The 20,100-nt window shown below is 37.9% G+C and overlaps 2 protein-coding genes across 4 annotated transcripts in view; one reads left to right on the top strand and one right to left on the bottom strand.

The window, feature by feature from the left end:
• The window catches only part of ALDH1A2 (aldehyde dehydrogenase 1 family member A2), a 178,019-nt gene extending 161,960 nt beyond the window's left edge, over positions 1-16,059 (bottom strand). The window contains exons 1-4 of one of the 2 annotated variants that reach the window (XM_064389235.1): positions 15,886-16,059; positions 10,976-11,039; positions 9,641-9,724; positions 8,968-9,087 (exon numbers count right to left, since the gene is read on the bottom strand). The gene's annotated coding sequence lies outside the window, so the exon portion shown is untranslated. The remainder of the gene's footprint in view (positions 1-8,967; positions 9,088-9,640; positions 9,725-10,975; positions 11,040-15,885) is intronic. The other variant, XM_064389236.1, reaches the window with a different exon arrangement.
• LIPC (lipase C, hepatic type) overlaps positions 1-20,100 on the top strand; it is a 66,026-nt gene that overhangs the window by 42,487 nt on the left and 3,439 nt on the right. For both annotated transcript variants that reach the window (XM_064389241.1, XM_064389242.1), the window contains exons 3-7: positions 9,061-9,248; positions 10,688-10,867; positions 13,215-13,332; positions 15,276-15,509; positions 16,862-17,104. In XM_064389241.1, coding sequence (XP_064245311.1) covers positions 9,061-9,248; positions 10,688-10,867; positions 13,215-13,332; positions 15,276-15,509; positions 16,862-17,104 — 963 coding nt within the window. The remainder of the gene's footprint in view (positions 1-9,060; positions 9,249-10,687; positions 10,868-13,214; positions 13,333-15,275; positions 15,510-16,861; positions 17,105-20,100) is intronic.

Below are 20,100 nucleotides of genomic sequence, written 5' to 3'. Positions count from 1 at the left end.
GAACACAAGGCTGCTTCATTAAACATCCACCAGCAAATCTAATGTGTGAAAAATTTCAACAACTCATTCATAGTTCAGCTAGTTTATGATAAATTTCTCATCAACAAGACATCACAAGCAGAGATCAAAGAAACTCCAGGGAATGATTTCTCTTCTGATATTCATAATCTTGTGAAGGTGGAAAGTCTAAAGAGAATGAGCAAGGGCAGCTGATGAAATAAAAGTTGTATTTCCAACTATGGAAACTAGTTATAAAATAAAACCTCATCCCAAGCAGGAAAAAAGTCAAATGGGGGGAGAATACAAATTTTTGCTTGAACTATAGTATTTAGCATCAGGAATATGCTGTTCAAAAAAGGGTTTGACTGACTGGGAGACTGACAATTCCTGTTCACAGACTAAAACCAGCAAGAACAGAAGCATCTGGGGTTGTTCTACCCCTGAAGAACCCTTTGTCTGTTCCTGACTTTCATTCATTCTGCTGTCCATTCCTGCTTAGCGCAAATTACTGGGAGAACTTTTTGGAACTGGAATTCCGAATTTCCAAATAGTACTTGCAGATCATACACTGATTTTCCCAATTGTTTGGCAATAGGTTTAGCACAATAGGTTTAGTTATGTGTGCTTTCAGATATCCTAAAAATCAAATACATTAACAATCATACTGTTCACTTTGGAACACAGTGATTTTGTTCATCAATTTCTTTGTGTTCAAAATGTGGAGACCAACTTAAATCTTCCCAGTTTGTTTCATGTCAGTCTACAACTGCTAAAAAAACCATATAAATAAAAAATGAATGTTAAAAATTTTCATTCAGTGTGACATACTGTTGCAAAATTCAAATACCTATGACTACAGGAACTGAAATAGCAGATCTAACCAGAGACACCCTAAAAATCTGGTCAGAGACATATCAATTCTGAATGGTCTAGAAAAAAAATATAAATATATCTTGAAAATTAGTGGTTGACTTATGTCTTGAAGCATTTTGAAGGTTATCCAACCTACTGCAGCTGTTTGGCTCACATGTCCTTCATCTGCCTTAAGAACCACGCTCTGGGCCTGGAAAAAGTGCTCAGCAATGCACGGATGCACAGCAAAGATTTAGAAATTGGATATTTTATGTATATGGTCTCTGAATATTAAACACTTGAATCTTCTAAGACAAATCCCAATATAATGTTTCATTCATATTAAATGCTGTAATAATGGGGGAATGTCAAATGCTTTTTCAAGTTCATGGAAACATTGCAGTATTTACAAACATCATTTAACAACTGTGTATATTTTTTTAAATATACACTTTCTATGTGTGAATGCACTTTACACAATACTACAGTTCATAATTGTCCATTATAGCTATGTAATTTATATAATTATCTTACAAATTATACTCTAACACAGCTTTATACTATTTCACAGCACTACTTTGCTGCCCTCTAATAAATATATACTTCTACTGGTTTCCAGAGTTTTGGCCCAGAACACCTTAAAAAACTACACATTTTGAAGTTACCAGGAAACAAAATGAAACAATTCTTTTTTTCTCTCCACTTTTCAAATTTGGAATTCTGCACCCAAACCTCAAATTCTGTCAGAGGCCCAGAAACTGAATTCTCACTGCAGTAATAGGTTAAAACTGCAGCACTGCATGCCCTTGCAGTGCTGCCAAGAGGCAGCTTTATTTCTCTTGAAATTGAGATTTAAGGCTTTGAGTGAGACACAAATCACATGTCTAGCAATCTAACTCACTGGACCTTAGCATCATGACTTTTAAAAAGCAGGTTTTATAATTTTATACATATTTTCGCTACGACTGGAATCACAATGTGCAAAGGTACCTGGTGTTACGGGCAGAAGGGATAAAACTCCTATTAAAAGTTCTCTGTGCTGTTAATACTTTTAGTAGCCCTTTGCATTGTGCTGTGCAGATGATATCAAGTATTCCACAAAATGGTATCTTCTGTAACAGTTTTCACAGGACTCCTGGAAAGGCCTGCAGAGCTCAGCAACAACTTTGCCCATTTTAATAATGGCTCACCCCAAACTTCCAGAGACAAATCTTTGTAGGACACCATTGTGAGGCCCCTTTTACTAGAAGAGATGGCTGCAACAGAGCACTAAACAAATGTGCTTGAGAAATTCTTTGTGAACTAAGGCTCAAGTGATGGCAATTGTTATACTCTGGGCTCATCTATACAAGGAAAACTGTAACAAAAACTGCATGACAGCATTAATAAAAGTTCTAAGACTAGCTCTGTACACAGAATGTACTTAAAATATGTCTCCAGTAAATTCTTCTTTCTCTGAAAGAGTTTAATTTGAAAACAAATTCATTCAGGATTTGATAAAAAGTCTAATTTCTAGACAGAATTGCATGGAAATAACTTTTGTAAATAGTGTGCACTGCAGAGGTTTTAGAAGAAATATCTATAGACATCTACTGTAAAAGATCAGTTTGGAGAAATTCAGCATAAACTTAAAATGATCAGAGCCTTTTACTACCATATCAGTGAAACCATCAAGCTCTTTCTTAGATGAACACACCTAGTGATTGTCAAAGCAAAAAGTTTTTATCTGCTGCAAAAACAGGATTTCCCCTCAGTTATTTTGGTTTAACTAAGGCTTTCAGACAAAAACAGCAAAAGAAAACAATTCTATTATTTTTTAAATAATTATTAAAAAATCAAAGGACATAATGGAAAAAAAACAGGAACTTATTGGAGAAGCAAGAGAAAAGGTGACAGGAGAGGGAGACTAAAGCAAAATAGAACATATCCTTTAAAATTCTCCCAATATTTCCTCTAAGACACAGGCTTCTTGAAAGTAGAAAAATGTTAAGGGACTAGATGCCAAGTCACCACAGAACAACTCTTCCTTTGTTCAATAGTGGGATGATTTTTCACAGATTTGCTTCAAAACATGAGAGAAGTGCCTGATTATAAAGACTTTGTGAAAGAGCAGCAGTATTTAGACACCAGAAAACAGAGATTTGCCCATGCTAATGATCTTTTACTAAAGAATTCGAAATTTGGCTTCTGGTAGGCATTGGATGGATCTGATTTTCAAAGAAAACAAGAAGGTATCCTCTGCACTGTAATGGTAACGAATCACAGCCAGCCAGAATCACCCCCAAGAAGCACAGAGCTGATTTCTGACCAGCACCTCACACACCTCCCCTGAAGGTGCCATTGCCTCACTAACAACACCTCAGTACCAGCTGCAGGGAATTTTGGATTGGCCTCTTTTCAGACACATCCTTCTCCAGTGCCAAGGCTCACTAATGCCACCTCCCAGTAGCACTGCCTGGATGGTTTGAAAGCCAGGACACACACACAGAAGACATCCAGTATGAAAGGTGCAATTTTATGTGCTGCCCTCTTGGATTTCCCAACAGAGGGCTAACAACAGCCAGGTAGTCATCTCTACTCTCCCTCTGTGGCTGTTTGGGTACAAACTACACTCACAGTGAGTCTACCTCACCTTTGGCATGGCTGCATGCATATAGGACAAGAGAAACTGGAAATGACAGCTCACAATACTTTTCAGATAGAGAATCTAATTATTCATCTAGTACCTGTTCATATCTAATTTCATCATTAATTTAAACTTGAAAAGAAAGAGAAGCTTTTTTCAAAAGCTCTTTTTCCAAACAGACCTGCTAGTGTTTAATCCAATTGTCAAAGCTTTTTCTTGCTTTTTCTTCCATTCATTCTTTGCTAAGTGATACCTATTTTTCATTTGGCAAGGTGAGCAAGTTCAGGAGAGTGAAAACACAAAGGAACTATATGAGCATATGAAAAAATTTAAGCACAACACTCCTTAGTTTTTTGAGGAGCAATCGTAAAAAAAGGCCTAGGATCCCCTCTCCCCACCCCACCCCCCCAAAAATAAAATTTCATGGTATAGAGTTCTCCCCTAAGAACTACATGAGATAGAATTATCAACCATTAGTTTATGACATCCAAAAACCTTGAAGTGACAGGAACAATAAAAACCAACTAAAGAGAAAAGCTCTACAGGAAGTATTTGTCAAATTGAGAAACCTGAATACTGACAAGACATTAGCTCTTCTTTTAAGTGATAAAAAAAATCTTGCTATTGGAAATTAAGGGATCTGTGCTATTTACACTTTCCACGGCACAAAAAAAAAATTATTAACACATCACTGCCTTTGCTCAATAGAATTCTCTGGTTCTGGGGAATTATTGTGTCACTTGTTTCTGAAATATGATTACAATACATAAGGACTCTTGGAAACATTTCCCTGTAAGCAGGAAAAGCCACCCAAAAGACGCAGGAGGTTTATCAGGGTTCAAACAAATCCACTCACGACCACAAAGGAAAGCTGCTGCTGGGTTCACAGGGTGCCAGGACTTGGAAACAGAGGTGTGTGTTCACATGCTGACTTGTGTGACTTTTATGTATCCTTAACACACCAACAGCCCAAATTTCAACTTCTGTTCTGATCTACTTAATTATTTTTTCAATTGTCAAAGGATTAGGAGAGAGCCACCAAAATATCCTCTTCAACCCAAGCTCCATGACAGGAAGAAGAACACTGAACATTATTTTCTTGAGCGGAAAAATTACTTTCCTTACTTGAAAATGACAATTTTACTCAAAATTTTAATGTTGTACTGTAAGACAAATTTAAAGTGTATAACTTAGCAAATACTAAAATTTTGCTCTTAATATTAGATAGTTCTACTATACTTCATCCTCATTACTCATTACATGTTTAGGAAATTTTTGTGCTACGAAGCAGATATTTTGTAGCTCTATTTTTATACCAAATTGTTGCTATATTATTACAAAGAGTTTCATACCTTCTTGGTGGTTTCTCATGGGCAGCTCCTCACAACACTGATTCTTTCTTCTTCTTCTCCTCAGCACAACCAACAAACTCCATCTCACATCGCGAGCAGCCAACCTGCTCTTTTATAATACCCTCTTAATTGGATCCAGCTGTGGCTTATTAAGGGCAGGCTTGTTCTTAATGCTTGATAATTAGCACAGCTGTAACTCCTTAGGGGTGAGATTACCTTCACCACTATCTCTATTCTCCTACATTTTATCTATCCACACCAAATCAGACATAATACATAGATATATTTAGATTGTGGATCTCTCTCCCAGAAAAGCACAGGATATTTATAGTTTCAAACCCTGGACAGCATCTAGACCTTTGTCTAATTTCCAGTACAGTTTTCATTAACAAGTTTAAAGCAGTGCCATCACATCTGGAAATTTCAGAAGGGACTCCACAACTCTATATTTAGGAACAACTTCTTATCTTTTGGGGTGAGTCAATCCAAGTCAGTCTGCTGGATTAACCAGCTTATTGTGTTCAATTGGGAATCTTTCTTCATTTTACTTTTCAATAAGAAAACGTGATTATCTCAGGTTTAAAATCTGAAATCTAAAAATGTTCTGGTTTGTCCGCCCAAAACTAACTTCAAAACATTTTACAAGAATCTGCTGTGTTGCAGTGAAGTGCTGTTTACAAACCCAGCCTTCAGTCTTTAGTGCACCTCACAGAAACATCATTAATACAAAGTAAAGGTAAAGGGCTGAACCTACTTTGGGGTGTCAAAAATTCACAGTAGCCTTTCTTGCTTGTGATTTCTGTGCTGCTCTGTGGGAAGGTAATTTATGGAAGCACATAGATCAGTGTGGCCACACTGCATTGCCCTTGCTGAAAGAATTCATGTCAGAGTAGGATACTCTGAGGAAAAGGAAATTAATCAGCAACTCACTCACCTGGTATTTTTCCAAAGCAAAACTCTTTGGAGGCTCAAAGAGATCTCTGCACACTTAACTGTAATTACCATGAAAAAATCTTTAGCAGTTGAATTGTGCTGTTTTTGCAAACTGACCCATGAAACTTCCCAGTTCCCTGCAGCCACGTCACTGAGTCACTGGTGTGGCACTTTCAGCAAGAGGCTGTTGTGGAAGCCTGGCTCTTCAGACATTATTTCCTTTTCCAAGTGATTACACAGATTAACAGATTGAAGCAGTTCCTTGTTGAACAACACATCTGATCCTATAGGAAACTTCTAACTTTTGACAGCCAAGAAGAAGTTCAAGAAGTCTTTTTAATCCCTTCTCCCAGATTTACCAGCAAAACAACTCTCAGCTATTAAAGCACCACAGCACTTTCCAGCCAGTGTCTAAAGAAAACAGCTTTTTATTTTGTTTTCTGTACTATGTACAAAGAGTACAGAGTGACAAAGCGCCTTTGCATTGCACAAACACTGAGAGAGCAAAAAGAAAATGAAAACAAGGCATTAAACAAAGAAAGGATGTGTACAATGGAACAGGCACAAGCTACTTTTTTTTGTTTGTTTTTCTTTTTGTGCTAAAAATAGAACACAATGCTTATTTTTCTGTAGAGACTACTCACTGAAGGCTGAATAAACCAGCCAATAAGAATATCAACATCATTAAAGCTCTTTCTAATTTTCAGTTCTTTATCTAGATTCACCCTTTCCTGATATTACTTACTTCAGAAACTAAGTCCTCTGTATGAGAAAAAAAAATCCAACAGAAGTTCTTTAAAGTTGACATTGTAAGGGAGAAGTGATCAGACTTAGTCCTATGGCAGTTAAGTGTCCTGAAAGGAAACTGTTAGACACTGAAGCTATGAATTTTATCAACCAAACCTTCTGTAACTTTGAAGCTTTTAAAATTCCAACTCTTGTACAAGGCTGAATAGATTTCTTCAATAATGTTTCCCAGCAGTGAAACATAACATTACCTGTTCATTAGAATGAACAATAATTAGCAACAAATAGAAAACAGTGCACATCCAGTGCAGGTCAGTTTAGGAGTTTTCTTCCAGAACTGCTATGCACTTAAACAAATTAAATATGCTGTTTCATCATGTCTTATCATTACACTGAAATTAAACCTTGAATAATGTTTGTAACAGAACTGATGTGGCAAAAAACCAGTCTGACCTAAACCCAGCACACTTCCACACTGGGGTTATTTGCATTGTGCATCACAAGATGCTACTACTGCAGATATTTAAACACAGGAGCTTCATGTCACAACACATCTGCAGGATAAAGACTCCCCTGTAAATGAAGCACAAGTTCCTTGTAAACTGCCAAATTCTCATCAACACAACAGCATCACAGAACCCTAGGATAGATTTGCAGATACAATAGAGAAATGAATACTCTATGATTTTAGGTATTTTCTAAAAACATCTACAGACATAAGAGTTTCAATGTACCAAAAAAAACCAAACAAAAAGAAAATAAATGTGTTGTCTTAGAAGACAAAATACAATCTTTCTGACTTTCTGATATTGTTTTATTAAGGAACTTTTATGCAAGAAAAATAAGAACTGAAATTTTACTAATTTCAGTGGTGCTGCTACTACACAAATAATTTTAACTTCTTACTGAATAAAATATTTTATTTCACCTCCAATAATATTTCATTTCTTGTTGGGTCTAATTAAAACAAAAGCCTCCTCCCTGACCATTTCAGTGGTGCTGGTGAGCAGCTGTTGCAGATGGAATTGATGGAATTGGTAGCACCTGAAGTACAAATTTCATTGAAATAAAACTACCAGTATCATTTCTCTGATATATATTCACTGACAAATATTTACAGACTTCTTGAAAAGTGCCACAATATCCCCACATCTTTCTCACAGATGTACCTGGCAACAAGAGCTAAGCACACTGTTCTGGATGTGGTTAACAACTGCCTTTACAGCTGACATCATCTCTTCCTACTAAAACCATCTACCTTAATGCATCTTGGAATTATATTTTCCTTTCTCACAGTCAAATGGTAGCAGTGACTCATGGTCAGTTTTGTTAGATTACTTCAGTAAAGTTTTTTTTATTTTTGTGTCACTTCCAATTTAGGAGTCCAATTCATAGAGAAATTCCTATCAGTTATATGACCCTGCACTTCACAGAAGGAGATTTCTACAAGTTTTTCTTGCTGTATTTTCAAGTTGTCATCTAGCTGTTAATATTTAATGGCTTGGTCTTCTCAGAATTAGCAAGGGCCCCTCATGTTCTGTCAATCTTGTACCTTTCCTGCTGCTTCTTTAATGGAAACATTAAAACAAGATTAGCCAAAAAAACTATCCCAAAGGAACTCCATTAGTAAAATCTCTTTAATCTAAATGTTTCCTCTCCAATACTAGAAACAGTAACTTCTGTTTTACTTAGTTCATCACATCTTCTACTAAACCCTCTTTTTTTCTAGCTTAAATTATATTTATTATATGGAGTTTTTTCAGCTAAATAAATAGGCTGAAGTCTCACTAGAAACACTAGCATGTCACAAGGTGCTTTTTTAAGCTTTTTCTTTATTTTACTCTATTTTTCTGCAATTGCTCTATATTTTATGGTTTTTTCCTTCTACTTTCATGATGTCATAAGACCACAGTTCACACTGCCCCTACTTTCTTACTTAACAGACATTTCTGAAAATGCTGTCCTAAATGCACCAAGCTATTTTACCTAAAACAAAATAATCAAGAATATTACTAAAATAAAAACATTTCACTTAGCCTTTTCAGAGGAAAAAAAAGAAGTATGATGTGGTCTAACAGTTTTAAGCAGTCACCCAGGTCTCTAAGCAGTTACAACCCTGAATAAAATGGTTATTTTAGTGTAATGATGCTTGCTCAGCAATTACTAGCAAATGCACATTAGTAGAAATGCTCTGCAGAGATAAGAGCCTCTGAATGTTCCTGTCTGTGCATGCACTCCATGGTCAAGTGGTAACACCTGTACTGTGATCTTACAATCCTTGTGCATTTATAGAGGCCTGTGGCAATCAGATCTCTATTCCTGTGAAACTGTTATTGTTCACATAGAGGGACTCAGAGGCACATCTCGACCATCTCAGACTTTGAAAGAGATCACTTTTGACCCAAAATGCCCACTGGAACAAGAAACAATTATACATAGGAAGAGTTCCAAGCTTACCCATTTACAGTTTTACAAACTGTGTTGCACTAGTAACTTCTCCAGGTTTTCAATTCCTTCCTATTATGACTGTTGTCACAAATTTCATTTCAGAGGCACCGAGATCACGGCGTGAACCCACTACAAGAAAGAAAGATCAGCAAAATTTAGCAACCAGATTTCGACTCTACACAGACAGAGGTGGAGGCAGCTGTCAGATTTTTGTTAATCAGTTGGAGACTCTTGACAAATGCCATTTCAATGCCTCTCTTCCTCTGGTGATCATAGTCCATGGCTGGTCGGTATGAACTCACATTTTATTTTTAATTCTGACTACATCATTTTGGTATACTTTCCTTCTCATTATGCTACAGAAGCAACTTCAGAAGTAAGGTTGTGATACAAAGATAGATTTCACTGGTACCTATCATGGCTAGAAAAAATACAAAGTGGATATTCCTGACAGATTCTGAAGGAATGGTCTACAAGCAATTTTTCACATGGGACTCCCATGGCAAGGATTAAATTCAGCCCTGGTTTAAAGCCAGCAGAGCTTGAACAAGTAGCTGAATTAATGTGCTCTGCCCTGAAGAGCAGAACACCAGTTTCATTTCTTTGATATGTTCACTGCCAGATATTTACAGACTTCTTGAAAAGTGGCCACAATATCCCCATATCTTTCTCAGAGACACACCTTTATAAAGAACTTCTCCACAAGCCCCTTCAGTTGGAAGTAAAGCCTTCAACATCAATGATCACTGAACTGCTTCCAGTTAAACTGTAAAAAAACAATTCACCATAAAAGAAGGTTTCTCAAAAGCATGCCAATAGTAAGAGTGACAATTTATCAGCTTCTCAGTTGGAAAATAAACAAAAGAAAAGGCAGGATAAGAAACAAAGCAATTTTAACAGATTCTTAAATTCTTATAGAACCAATGGAATCACATAAGGTAGCACAATGGATCTTTCTTGCACATCTGCAAATATGCAGAGGAACTTTGAACACCCCCTGTGATATATGTAACTCCCTCAACAAATAAGAGAGATACATTTAACTCCCTTAACAAACAAAAGCCAAGCCTTGCAAAAAAAAAAAAAAAATTGTTCAAAACCTACAGGCCTGAAGCTGCTGCCATTGAAATTCACATTAACTTCATGTGCAGAGGTGTTGGACTCTTAGCAGTGTGTGTAAACCCAGACCTGAGACCCCCAAATTGTAATACACTAGAAGAGATAAGGATATTTTATCAATTGAGGAAATACATACAACGAGAATAACAATTAAATCTGATTGATTAAATAATAATTCTAGTCCATAAAATCAGAATGCAAGAAAATTGTAGCCAGGTATTCAAAAAAGAATGACTCAAAACAAGCAGCTCTCAAAAAGGAATGGCTAGAGATGACAAATGCTGCTAGTCTGCAATCCTCCAGCTTCCCAATTTTTTTAGCTTATACTTATAGGGATAGCTGCTCTTGAATGAAATCAGACATTTCCTGGGCATTTCTGTCTGTCTTTCAACCAGTACTTTTTAACCAGTTATCTCTGGATGAGTTAAAGTATTTGGGGACATAATTTTCACCTATAAGACTTCCTATAACAAAACATACACTGTTATACCCTTATTATATTACTTTTTTTTTTTTTTTTTTTTTTTTTGTCCACAACAAATATTTGGCAGAGACTGCTTTCCCATAACAAAGGTTTTCTTATTGTTTGGGGTTTTTCCAACTGTTACAGGTGGATGGGATATTAGAAAGCTGGATTTGGAAAATGGCAGCAGCTCTGAAGTCTCATCATGACCCAATGAACGTGGTCATTGCAGACTGGCTCCCACTGGCTCACCAGCACTATCCCATCGCTGTACGGAACACACGCACCACAGGACACGAGATAGCACAGCTCCTGGAGTGGCTGGAGGTGAGACTGCCACACCAACAGGTTTCTCTGGAAAAGATGCATTTACTTGTTCTTCCACAACTTTTCTGAAATACTATGCTTGCTAATGCTTTCTTTTCCATCACTTACATTTCTTTAATGAAGTGCACGTTTTTCTTCCATAAACTTCCATAAACTTTGTAAAACTCTCGTCCTGCAGGAGGAAAAAGCAAGTGGTGTTGTTTATGAAAATATTTTCATATATCTTTAGAGATGAGATAGTTTCCTGCTACTTTGACTTTTCCATTAGCATGTGTGTAGGCAGCTGACACTGTTCCATATGTAGAAAACAGGCAGACATCATCATTTGCAAGACATAAGTACAGGAAAATGAGTTTGTTATCTGTGCTCAACTTCTGCTTTTAATGCAGAATTCAGTCCCAACACTGTGTCTGATTTTTGCTGCAGTTTCCCAAAGATTAGGATAAAATAATGGCTTAGAGATCCAGAATGTAAAGGGAGACCTTTCAAGAGGACAGACATGCTTCACAAAGCAGGTGACATGGAGGCAGCAGTGAGTAGAGAGCCACACTAATGCAGTGACTATTTATCAAAACTCCTGCTACATGGGGAGCAGTGGCCATGGCTGGATTGAAAAGGCTGCAGCCAAGTCTGCAGAGGATCACTGGTCACCAGCACAATTTAAGAAAAGGCAGAAAGCAAAAATTAGAATGGGAATCACTCATACAAACTAGAAACTCTAAGCAACTCTTATTCTACCAATCTCTAACATTAAGCTACTTAATTTATACTTCTATACCTGACAATGAATTTTTGAGTACATTAAAGTACTAAGGTGGAAGAGAAATTTACTGCAAGGCTGAAAGGTTTGTAGCAAATACTACTAAAGACCTAAGCAGAAATGGCAGGACTAGAAGAAGCTGTCAAATACCACACCCAGTTGGGGACAAGAGGCACAAAAGAGAAGGCAGGAAAGTCAGAGTCACTATTTTTCACTGTGATATTAGAAGAAACCTCATCTCTTGGTCAAATATAGTTTAACTTGCTGGAGCCCACAGTAATTTTTTGAAGCTGTTTAATTATTGAATGAATTGAAAGGTGGACTTTGATCAGTTCCCAGGAGAACATATCACATTGTCAACAATAAAGACACTCTGTGATTTCCTAGTGTCAACAAACAAACCAAGGCTTGAATAAATTACTCCTTGCTCCAGTATTGTAGGTAGTTACTCTTGTACTGTGATGTGTTCCAGAATTTAAATATACCATAAATTTTTACAGCATTGAGTGTCTCCAACCAGTAAATGTTCCTCATATTGAGAAGCAACTCTCTAGAGTTTAACAGTTAAAAGCCCTTCATTCCAACTCCCACAACCATCTTTCTGCTATGCTTCTGTCTGCTTACAGGCAGATAATTATTTCAAAGATTCTCAACGGATGTAACAAAACCTGCAGTGCCACACAACATTTTAATAAACAATAAGTAAATATCAGTGCTCTTATTCCAAGAATAGGGCATGATCAGTAACAGCCTCAATAGCATCCATTTCAGTATCACCTGAAAAGAAAATTGGTCAGATCTTGTGATTTCTAAGAGCTGTCTCTCTCACAAGAAGTCTGCCAAGTTTCACCTCATATTCACGAGAGATTGGTATTGAGACTGCACAGCCACTCCTCAAGGACAGGCAACATCCACAAAGAAACTGAAAGTGAGGTTTGCCTTTCCTGCAAGCAAAATATGCCACATTTTTCTTTACAAGTCAGATAAACTTTGAGTCTTGCAGCTCAGGTGAAATGCTTAAGATGCACATAGCATTGATTAGGTAGAAAGAGCTGCTTCAATAGGTTTGTTACAATCAGACACACATCTTCGTACAAGAAACATCACTGCTGTATCATCTAACATGTCTGAGCAATATTTTGATCCCTTTAGTTTGGCTTGTGCTGATATCTCAGGAAAAAAAAAAAAAGGGCACTTTTTATAGGGGATTATTTTACCCTGCAGTTAAAGAACAGATATCCATTTTATAATCACAGGAAAGCCAAATGCTGCCGACAAAAGGCAGTGAACATCCACATCAAATGACTGAAAACAACAAGAAAAATTCCACTGTGTTGATGGTTTTCCTGTGCATAGAAGATAAGTGGCAGTGCCCAAATGTGTGGCATTTTCCTGCTGCATAAAGAAGAATCAAGGAATAACACTCAACCAATAGAAATTTACTGAATGATTCATGCATGTTGTTTGACCACCATCAACATACAAATTTTTTGTGTTATAATTCACAGTATTCCTAGCATGTAACAGATATTTCACTGTTTACTTTTCACAATTCTTCACCTAAATCAAGTTGCCACTATTTTTCAGGAATCTGTTCAATTTTCCAGAAGCAATGCTCATCTAATTGGGTACAGCCTGGGAGCTCATGTTTCAGGATTTGCTGGAAGTTTTATCAATGGTACAAAAAAGATTGGAAGAATTACAGGTAAAAGATTTATAACTTTAAGAAAAGTAACAGTCAGTTATGAAGATATTTGACATATCAACACCATATCAACAATTAGCTGCTGAATAGCAATATTCAGCACAATTCAGAAGTTTCATGTCTTTGGTTTAGAAATTAAGATTTAGAAAACTTAATAAAAATGTTTTTGAAAATTAGGTCTCACAGCATTTCTATCTTTGATCTTTCCTAGCTCAGTCCAAATTATGACATACAGAATACACAAGCACAGGAACTAGAAATCATGAACTAAAGCCTCAAGCTGCAGGTTGCTTAAATTTATCTCTTATCCATTCCCAGTAACACCTTAAACTAAATGTTAGCCACTAACCTTGGATCTTTGGCCACTTGACCCAAAGTCATTCAAACACTGTTCATTGTTAGCGAGCAATTTAAAAAATATATTCAGAAAATTGTCTGACTGTGCTTGAGCTTTCAACTGTGGGACAGTGGCCATATAGTGAATTCAGAACAGTTCTCCTGTGGCAAAAATGAGAGTTCTGGATTACATTTGACAAGAAGCATATCATCAGAGTGCCCCTAGTAGTGCTTAAAGAAAACTAAGTTAACCCTAACAATTGATTGACTAGTGACATTCTGAACTTTCTGTGATGTTTTGTAACTGTACTAATTATGAGTGTAATGAAAATACATTTATAATATTATTGATACACTATATACAGTACCTCATCTAATGCACAGTGACAGCTTAAAAAACCCAAACAAAATTAAAACAGAAGTGCATTTTACACTGACCCATATCAGCTACATTTAAATGATCAGAGAAAACATTTTACTTTAATCAGACTTAGGAGTGAGGCAAATACACGTGGTTGTACTTTGAAGTCACCATTCTGATGTTGGATTCATTGCCACATAATACACAGTCTCTTACACAATCAGTTCTTGTGGCAGTGCCTGCATGCCAAGAAGCTGCTTTTACAAAATGTGTCATGATATTACACCAGTGTATGCACTGAAGGCCTTCAGTTCTCCAGCACTGCTTGCTCAAACCTTATGAGAATATAACACCTTGAAAATGGATAACCAAAAACACTTAGAGCACATTATTTACTGTAACAGCTATATGCATTCTTCAGCAAAAGTTTTTCAGACTTGTAACAATAAGTTCCAAAAATGGATAGTGATAAAAGTTATTGAAGCTAAAAAAAAAAAAGTGGGTCTTTGTGGGCCTTCCCTACTTGCTGCCTGTGTTACTAGTCTTGTCTGGTTATACCTATGCAACTATATTATTCCACAATACCAACTGAAGGATATAAAATTTAGAAGCTTTTTTTAAAGCTGAATGAAGCTTTAAACTAATCACAAAGTTCTCTTCCTAAATCAATTCCCAACCAAGAAGACCACCATGCAAAAACATCCAGAAAACAAAAATCAGCAAGACTCCCTAAGTGGAGTATTATTTCTCTGAATACTGTAATAATCTGCCTTGAAGATTTTTTTAAACTGAAGAACTATTATAAATAAAATCTAGCAGGCATAGAGGGTTCTTAAACAATTAGTGGAGCTTTATAAAGTTTTAGGTCCCACATGTGGGCTAAAAGTCAATCTTGCTGTGTGACTGGAGTCTTCCAAAGGGCCTCTGAAACACAAAACCACCAGAGTTTGAGAGAACAAAATTATGTCAAGGTCCCTCGAGTGCCACTGGCAGCAGGCACAGTTTGTCTCTGACAAACACATCTGTCTCTGGGCCTGTGTCCTTGTGCAGGTCCCAGTCAGTGTTTGTTACAGTGTGTTTGCTTTAGGTGTAACCATGTGCCCTCTGTGGGACAAGCGTTCTTACTGTTTCCATCAGAGAAAGACCTTGTAAAGTGCCAGGTGCTGCCTGTTTTCAGACATTTCTCACGGCAGTAGAACAGTCCTTCTGCACCACATGACAATGGGAATATTTGCATTTATTGCAGGCCTTGACCCTGCTGGGCCCTTGTTTGAAGGAATGTCACCAACAGACCGTTTATCTCCAGATGATGCAAACTTTGTGGATGCAATTCATACCTTCACTAAACAGCACATGGGCCTCAGTGTTGGCATCAAGCAGCCTGTGGCTCATTTTGACTTTTATCCCAACGGAGGCACCTTCCAGCCTGGCTGTCACATCCTGCACGTGTACAACCACATTGCACAGCTGGGGATTGCTGGTAAGAGCCAATGGCACCGAGTGGGAGGCACCAGGGCAGCTGCACTGAGTCTGTCTGGGAAACTACATAGTGGTGGTCTTAAACAGCATCTAAGGATTGTTACTATCACCCTTATATGCAAGGTATTTTCTTGTTTAGAGATGAATTATCTGATTTTTACATGTCTTGGTTTTACTGACTCCAGCAAGGAATTGAGCTGCCTAGCACTCCTGAAAATGAGGTCATGAGCATCCTGCTGTCAAGCACCTCTGAATAATTTAATGGTATTTGTTTCAGCAGTAGGAGAGATGAGAAAATTTATTCTAATTAAGCCAGATTTGTCTAGTGTGTCATTAATTATTTCAAATAAAATAAAACACAGGTCTGTAGTACTCACCTCCATAGCTCACCTTTTCCATGTCCTTTGGCAGCACAGATGATGCTCTCTCTAGGACCCGAGTGCCAGTGTTCCAGGCTAGCTTTTAATTATAGAAGCTTATTTTCAATGTACCTAAACATAAACCTATAGAGAAACTGGTGCAAGGTACTGAAAAAGGTCCTGATGTGCAGGGAAAACCAGAAGTGTTGACTGAAAACCCCCAATGAGCCCTGCTCACCCAGCACATGGCATTGCAGAAGTATTTCTCAATTATCCTCATACAATGCCTAAATCTGGGCCTTACTTGTTAGAAGATAAATCATGATAAACATGAAACCAAGCATCAGCTCAAAGCTTATCAATAGAGACATACAACAGTCCATTGTGATACATCCCATTTGCACAAAATAATTTTTGTACTTTGATAACATTTAAAGATTAAAAAGATACTTCTCATAATGGCAGACCTATTTAATATTTTTATTGCATTTAATAAATTTTTTGCCCCTTTTTTCCAAGAAGTAACTGCAAGAAAAATTCAATTCAATAAGAGTGAGTCAGTTTAATAGGAACAAAATATGGTATTGCTACCTAAGCATCCAAATCCAAGAGTGTTCAGTCATTCCAAATGACACTGCTGTCTTTAATGTGGCATGATCTGAAAGACAGCACATCAACTCAGGCTGAATTTTCTATTGACAAAAACAGCCAGAACAGTGAAACCAAAGTTCATATTTACAGTCTGATACAGTCAGGCTAGAGCAGTTTAAGGAGAAAATTATTTATTATCATGGAAGGTCAGCCATTCTGTTTTTGAATGATCCTAAGTAAAATTGCTACCATGTATGATTTCTGAGGCAAAACCATGATGCAAAGGGTAGGGGTGTGTAGGGGGAAACAATATCATGTTTATAGTTGGCTATGGCACTTCTCTGCAGTTGAAATGGTAAAAAGAAACAGGGGCCTGTAAAATTTTGTTGTTGCATTTTTTCAGGCATCACTCAAACTGTGAAATGTGCCCATGAGAGGTCAGTTCATTTGTTCATTGACTCTCTGCTGCACAAGGACAAGCAAAGCACAGCTTACTGGTGCAACGACATCAACACTTTCAACAAAGGACTGTGCCTCAGCTGTAAGAAGAACCGCTGTAACACCCTGGGCTACAACATCAGGAAGGAAAGGCTGCCCAAAAGCAGACGACTCTTTCTGAAAACAAGAGCACACATGCCCTTCAAAGGTTTGTGGGAATACTTTATACAGTGTCCACATTGATCACAAAATGGAAGTCTGAGCTTTGTGATCCTATTTACTTATTCAGTAACGCTTATAAAATCTGTGAGAATAATCAATTTGCTGAGACAACTGAGAATCCCAGTAGGCCATCCTGATGCCCTCTCATCCAGATGCTGGCTCTCATGTTTCTGAGGGAAAAAGCAGCTGCCTGCTTGCCCCAGGCGAGCGGGGAGCCCAGGGCTCGCAGACGCCAGGGTCCTGATCCCCGGGCTTTTCCTACAACTGGACTGTGCAGGTTTGTTGTAACATATGCAGGCATACAGCCAAGCCAAAAAAAGCTGCATAATTACTCTGGGAGGCCTATAAAACATCCTGTTCCACATTTGCCCAAATTTTATCCGCAATTAGACCATGAAATGACATATAAATTACTACCTTCCAAACAATGGACAGAGAACAGAATAGCGTGGACTTTTGCATGGCTGAAGTGCAGCACTAAAATTAAGACTGGCACTCTGGCTTTAGCCTACGTTACTTTATCGAGTCAGTGTGGATTTTCGGCCGTATGATCAGATAGAGGGGCCATGGCCTGCCAGGGGGCGCAGGCCTTTCCTACCAGTCTCCGTTGCACTCAGCCCACTGCTGCTGTCGAGCAGACGCTCCCAGGCCACTGGGAAGGTTCAGGTACTTTTTAAAGCGAGAACAAGCAGGACGATGTGGGACAGCCCTCTCCCGAGGGGGAGGTCGGTGCAGGGGCTGCGGGCGCCCGGCTCTGCTGTGCCCGGCTGCCATGAGGCGTGTGGGGAGCAGCGGCGCGGGCCGGGCACAGGCCACACACGCACGGGGGAGGCTCCGCTCAGGCTGAGGGATGAGGAGAAAGGCTTTAAAAGGCTGCTTGCATTATATAGCTGGTCTCCCCACAGTGTCCAGCTACTCAGATGCATTATTGTAGATTAAGAAACAAAACAAAACAACAACCAAACCCCCCCCCCCCAAAAAAACAAAACCAAAACAAAACAAAACAAAAAAAAACCAAAACCAAAACCAAAAACAAACACCAAACAACCAAAAAAAAAAAATAAAAACCACAAAAATTCAGGTACTTTTAAAATAATTTTGGAAGTCTTCCATTAGCACAGCTGTGAAATATTCAATGATGACTCCAGAGGGATCTGCAGAGCCCTGAACCACACTTCAGCAGCTGAACCTGCTGAATTTCTTCTTAATATGGTTTAAAATAGCTCAGGAAGATACTTGGAGTAGATTTTAAAAGTCCAGAGGCTGTGTCTAGCTCCTGATGTTGTCTTGCTCCAGCACAGTCAGGGTCAGGTCCTGATCAGAATGAGAAACTGACAGGCTGTGGGGATGCTCCCACACCGGGGCACGGAGATGTGATCACTGTGTTGTGTTCCCCTCTGGATATGGAGCTTGTTTCGGTTTGGGGTACAATATCTCTGTCCTATTGGCTTTGATTGCAATTAAACATGTTGCATTTTTATGCTTAGAACTGGTTTTGCATAAAAAACCATCCTTGGCACATATGTGGATAAAGTACCGCAGACAATGATCTCCTTTCACAAAAGTTCCCAAACAAAGCGGCAACTGTGGGAAGGTGCTTACAAAGTCATCTTTGTAATGCCTTTTTTAAAAAAAAAGTTTGAAAATCATGTGAGAAGCACGAAGAGAAGAAATTTGAGAAACTCAACATTACATTTCACAATCCTCTGTGTCTTCACAAAATCTAACATTTGATTTTCAAGCTAATGACATTATATTCTGGAGCATACATCAGTCCAGCTCAAACAAAACCCCCAGTTCGTTACACATTTATAATAAAGCTGTGATGGGACTCTGAGTTTTTATATGATTTTTCCTTAAAGTAAGCACCATAATCACAGCAAAACCTTGGGCTGTGTGTGATCATATTCTGAAAAATCAGTTTTTTACAGAGAGAAAACCCAGAGAAAGACAGATTAGTTATAACAGTGATCTGTAAACAACCCTCTCTGCCTTGGTCCTCATCATGTTTCCGAATTTTATTTTCTACTGAGGGACACGTTTTCAAAAGAAAATACATTGTTCACTAACATACAACAACTATAAAACAATGAAAGGATACAGCTGTTCTAATAAATACTTTCCATCATAAGCACTCTGAGCTGCACAAAAAAAACCCCAACAACTATCTATCTGTGCATGTGCATAAAAAGATGATTCCATTATTGGTGTGGGGAGCCATTCTCGGATGTAGTGAAGACTGAAGTGAGTAAAGAGGCTCTATTCAAAAGCTAGCATGCAATCATGTTCCTTCATATCTAAATCTATCAGTTTTGTCTAGAAAGTTGCAGGAAGAATGACCAGATAGAAGAGTTCTGGACATTCAAATGTGGCTGACAATATCTGTATGCACATGCTCGAAATCTGTGTTGTTGTGGTTTTCTTTTTCATAATTTTCAAAATATCAAACTGATGACTTAGGCATTTTTCATGCTGACAATATTCAGTTCAGACTTTCCTAAACAGTGTTGTTCTAGAAACTCCCTAGACCTTGAAGCATTAATGACATTGTTAACAGATGTGTGTTAAGCACAACATATCATTATGCAGTCAAGGAAAGTTTGTGAGTCATCTGTTTTGCAGGGCAATTTTCCAGTTGATCAGAGAAACAGCCTGACCACAGTGCATGAGGTCTTTGATCTGTATCATACATCTCTAGTCATGCCCAGTCACAAGGATTTGCCTGGTCACTAGATAGAGGGCTTGCCAGAAATTCTGCCAACTAAATTTCAGAAAAGCTGAAATATTTCCCCTGGAGGAATGTTTTATCCCAAAAAGAAACTCAACACTGATTACCTTTTTCTCCATCCTTTAAACAAAGCAACAGGGCCGCAAATGCTAACAGATTACACAGCACAGCAACAACCAGAAAAAAAAATGACAATGTTTTAATTTCAACAAATTAGTTTGAAAAATAAAATGGAATAACAATCAACTTTCTAT

This window comes from Passer domesticus, chromosome 14 (assembly GCF_036417665.1).
Source record: "Passer domesticus isolate bPasDom1 chromosome 14, bPasDom1.hap1, whole genome shotgun sequence".
Lineage (NCBI taxonomy): Eukaryota > Metazoa > Chordata > Aves > Passeriformes > Passeridae > Passer > Passer domesticus.
The sequence above is the reverse complement of the archived record's forward strand: the minus strand, read 5'-3'. Positions and strand labels throughout refer to the sequence as shown.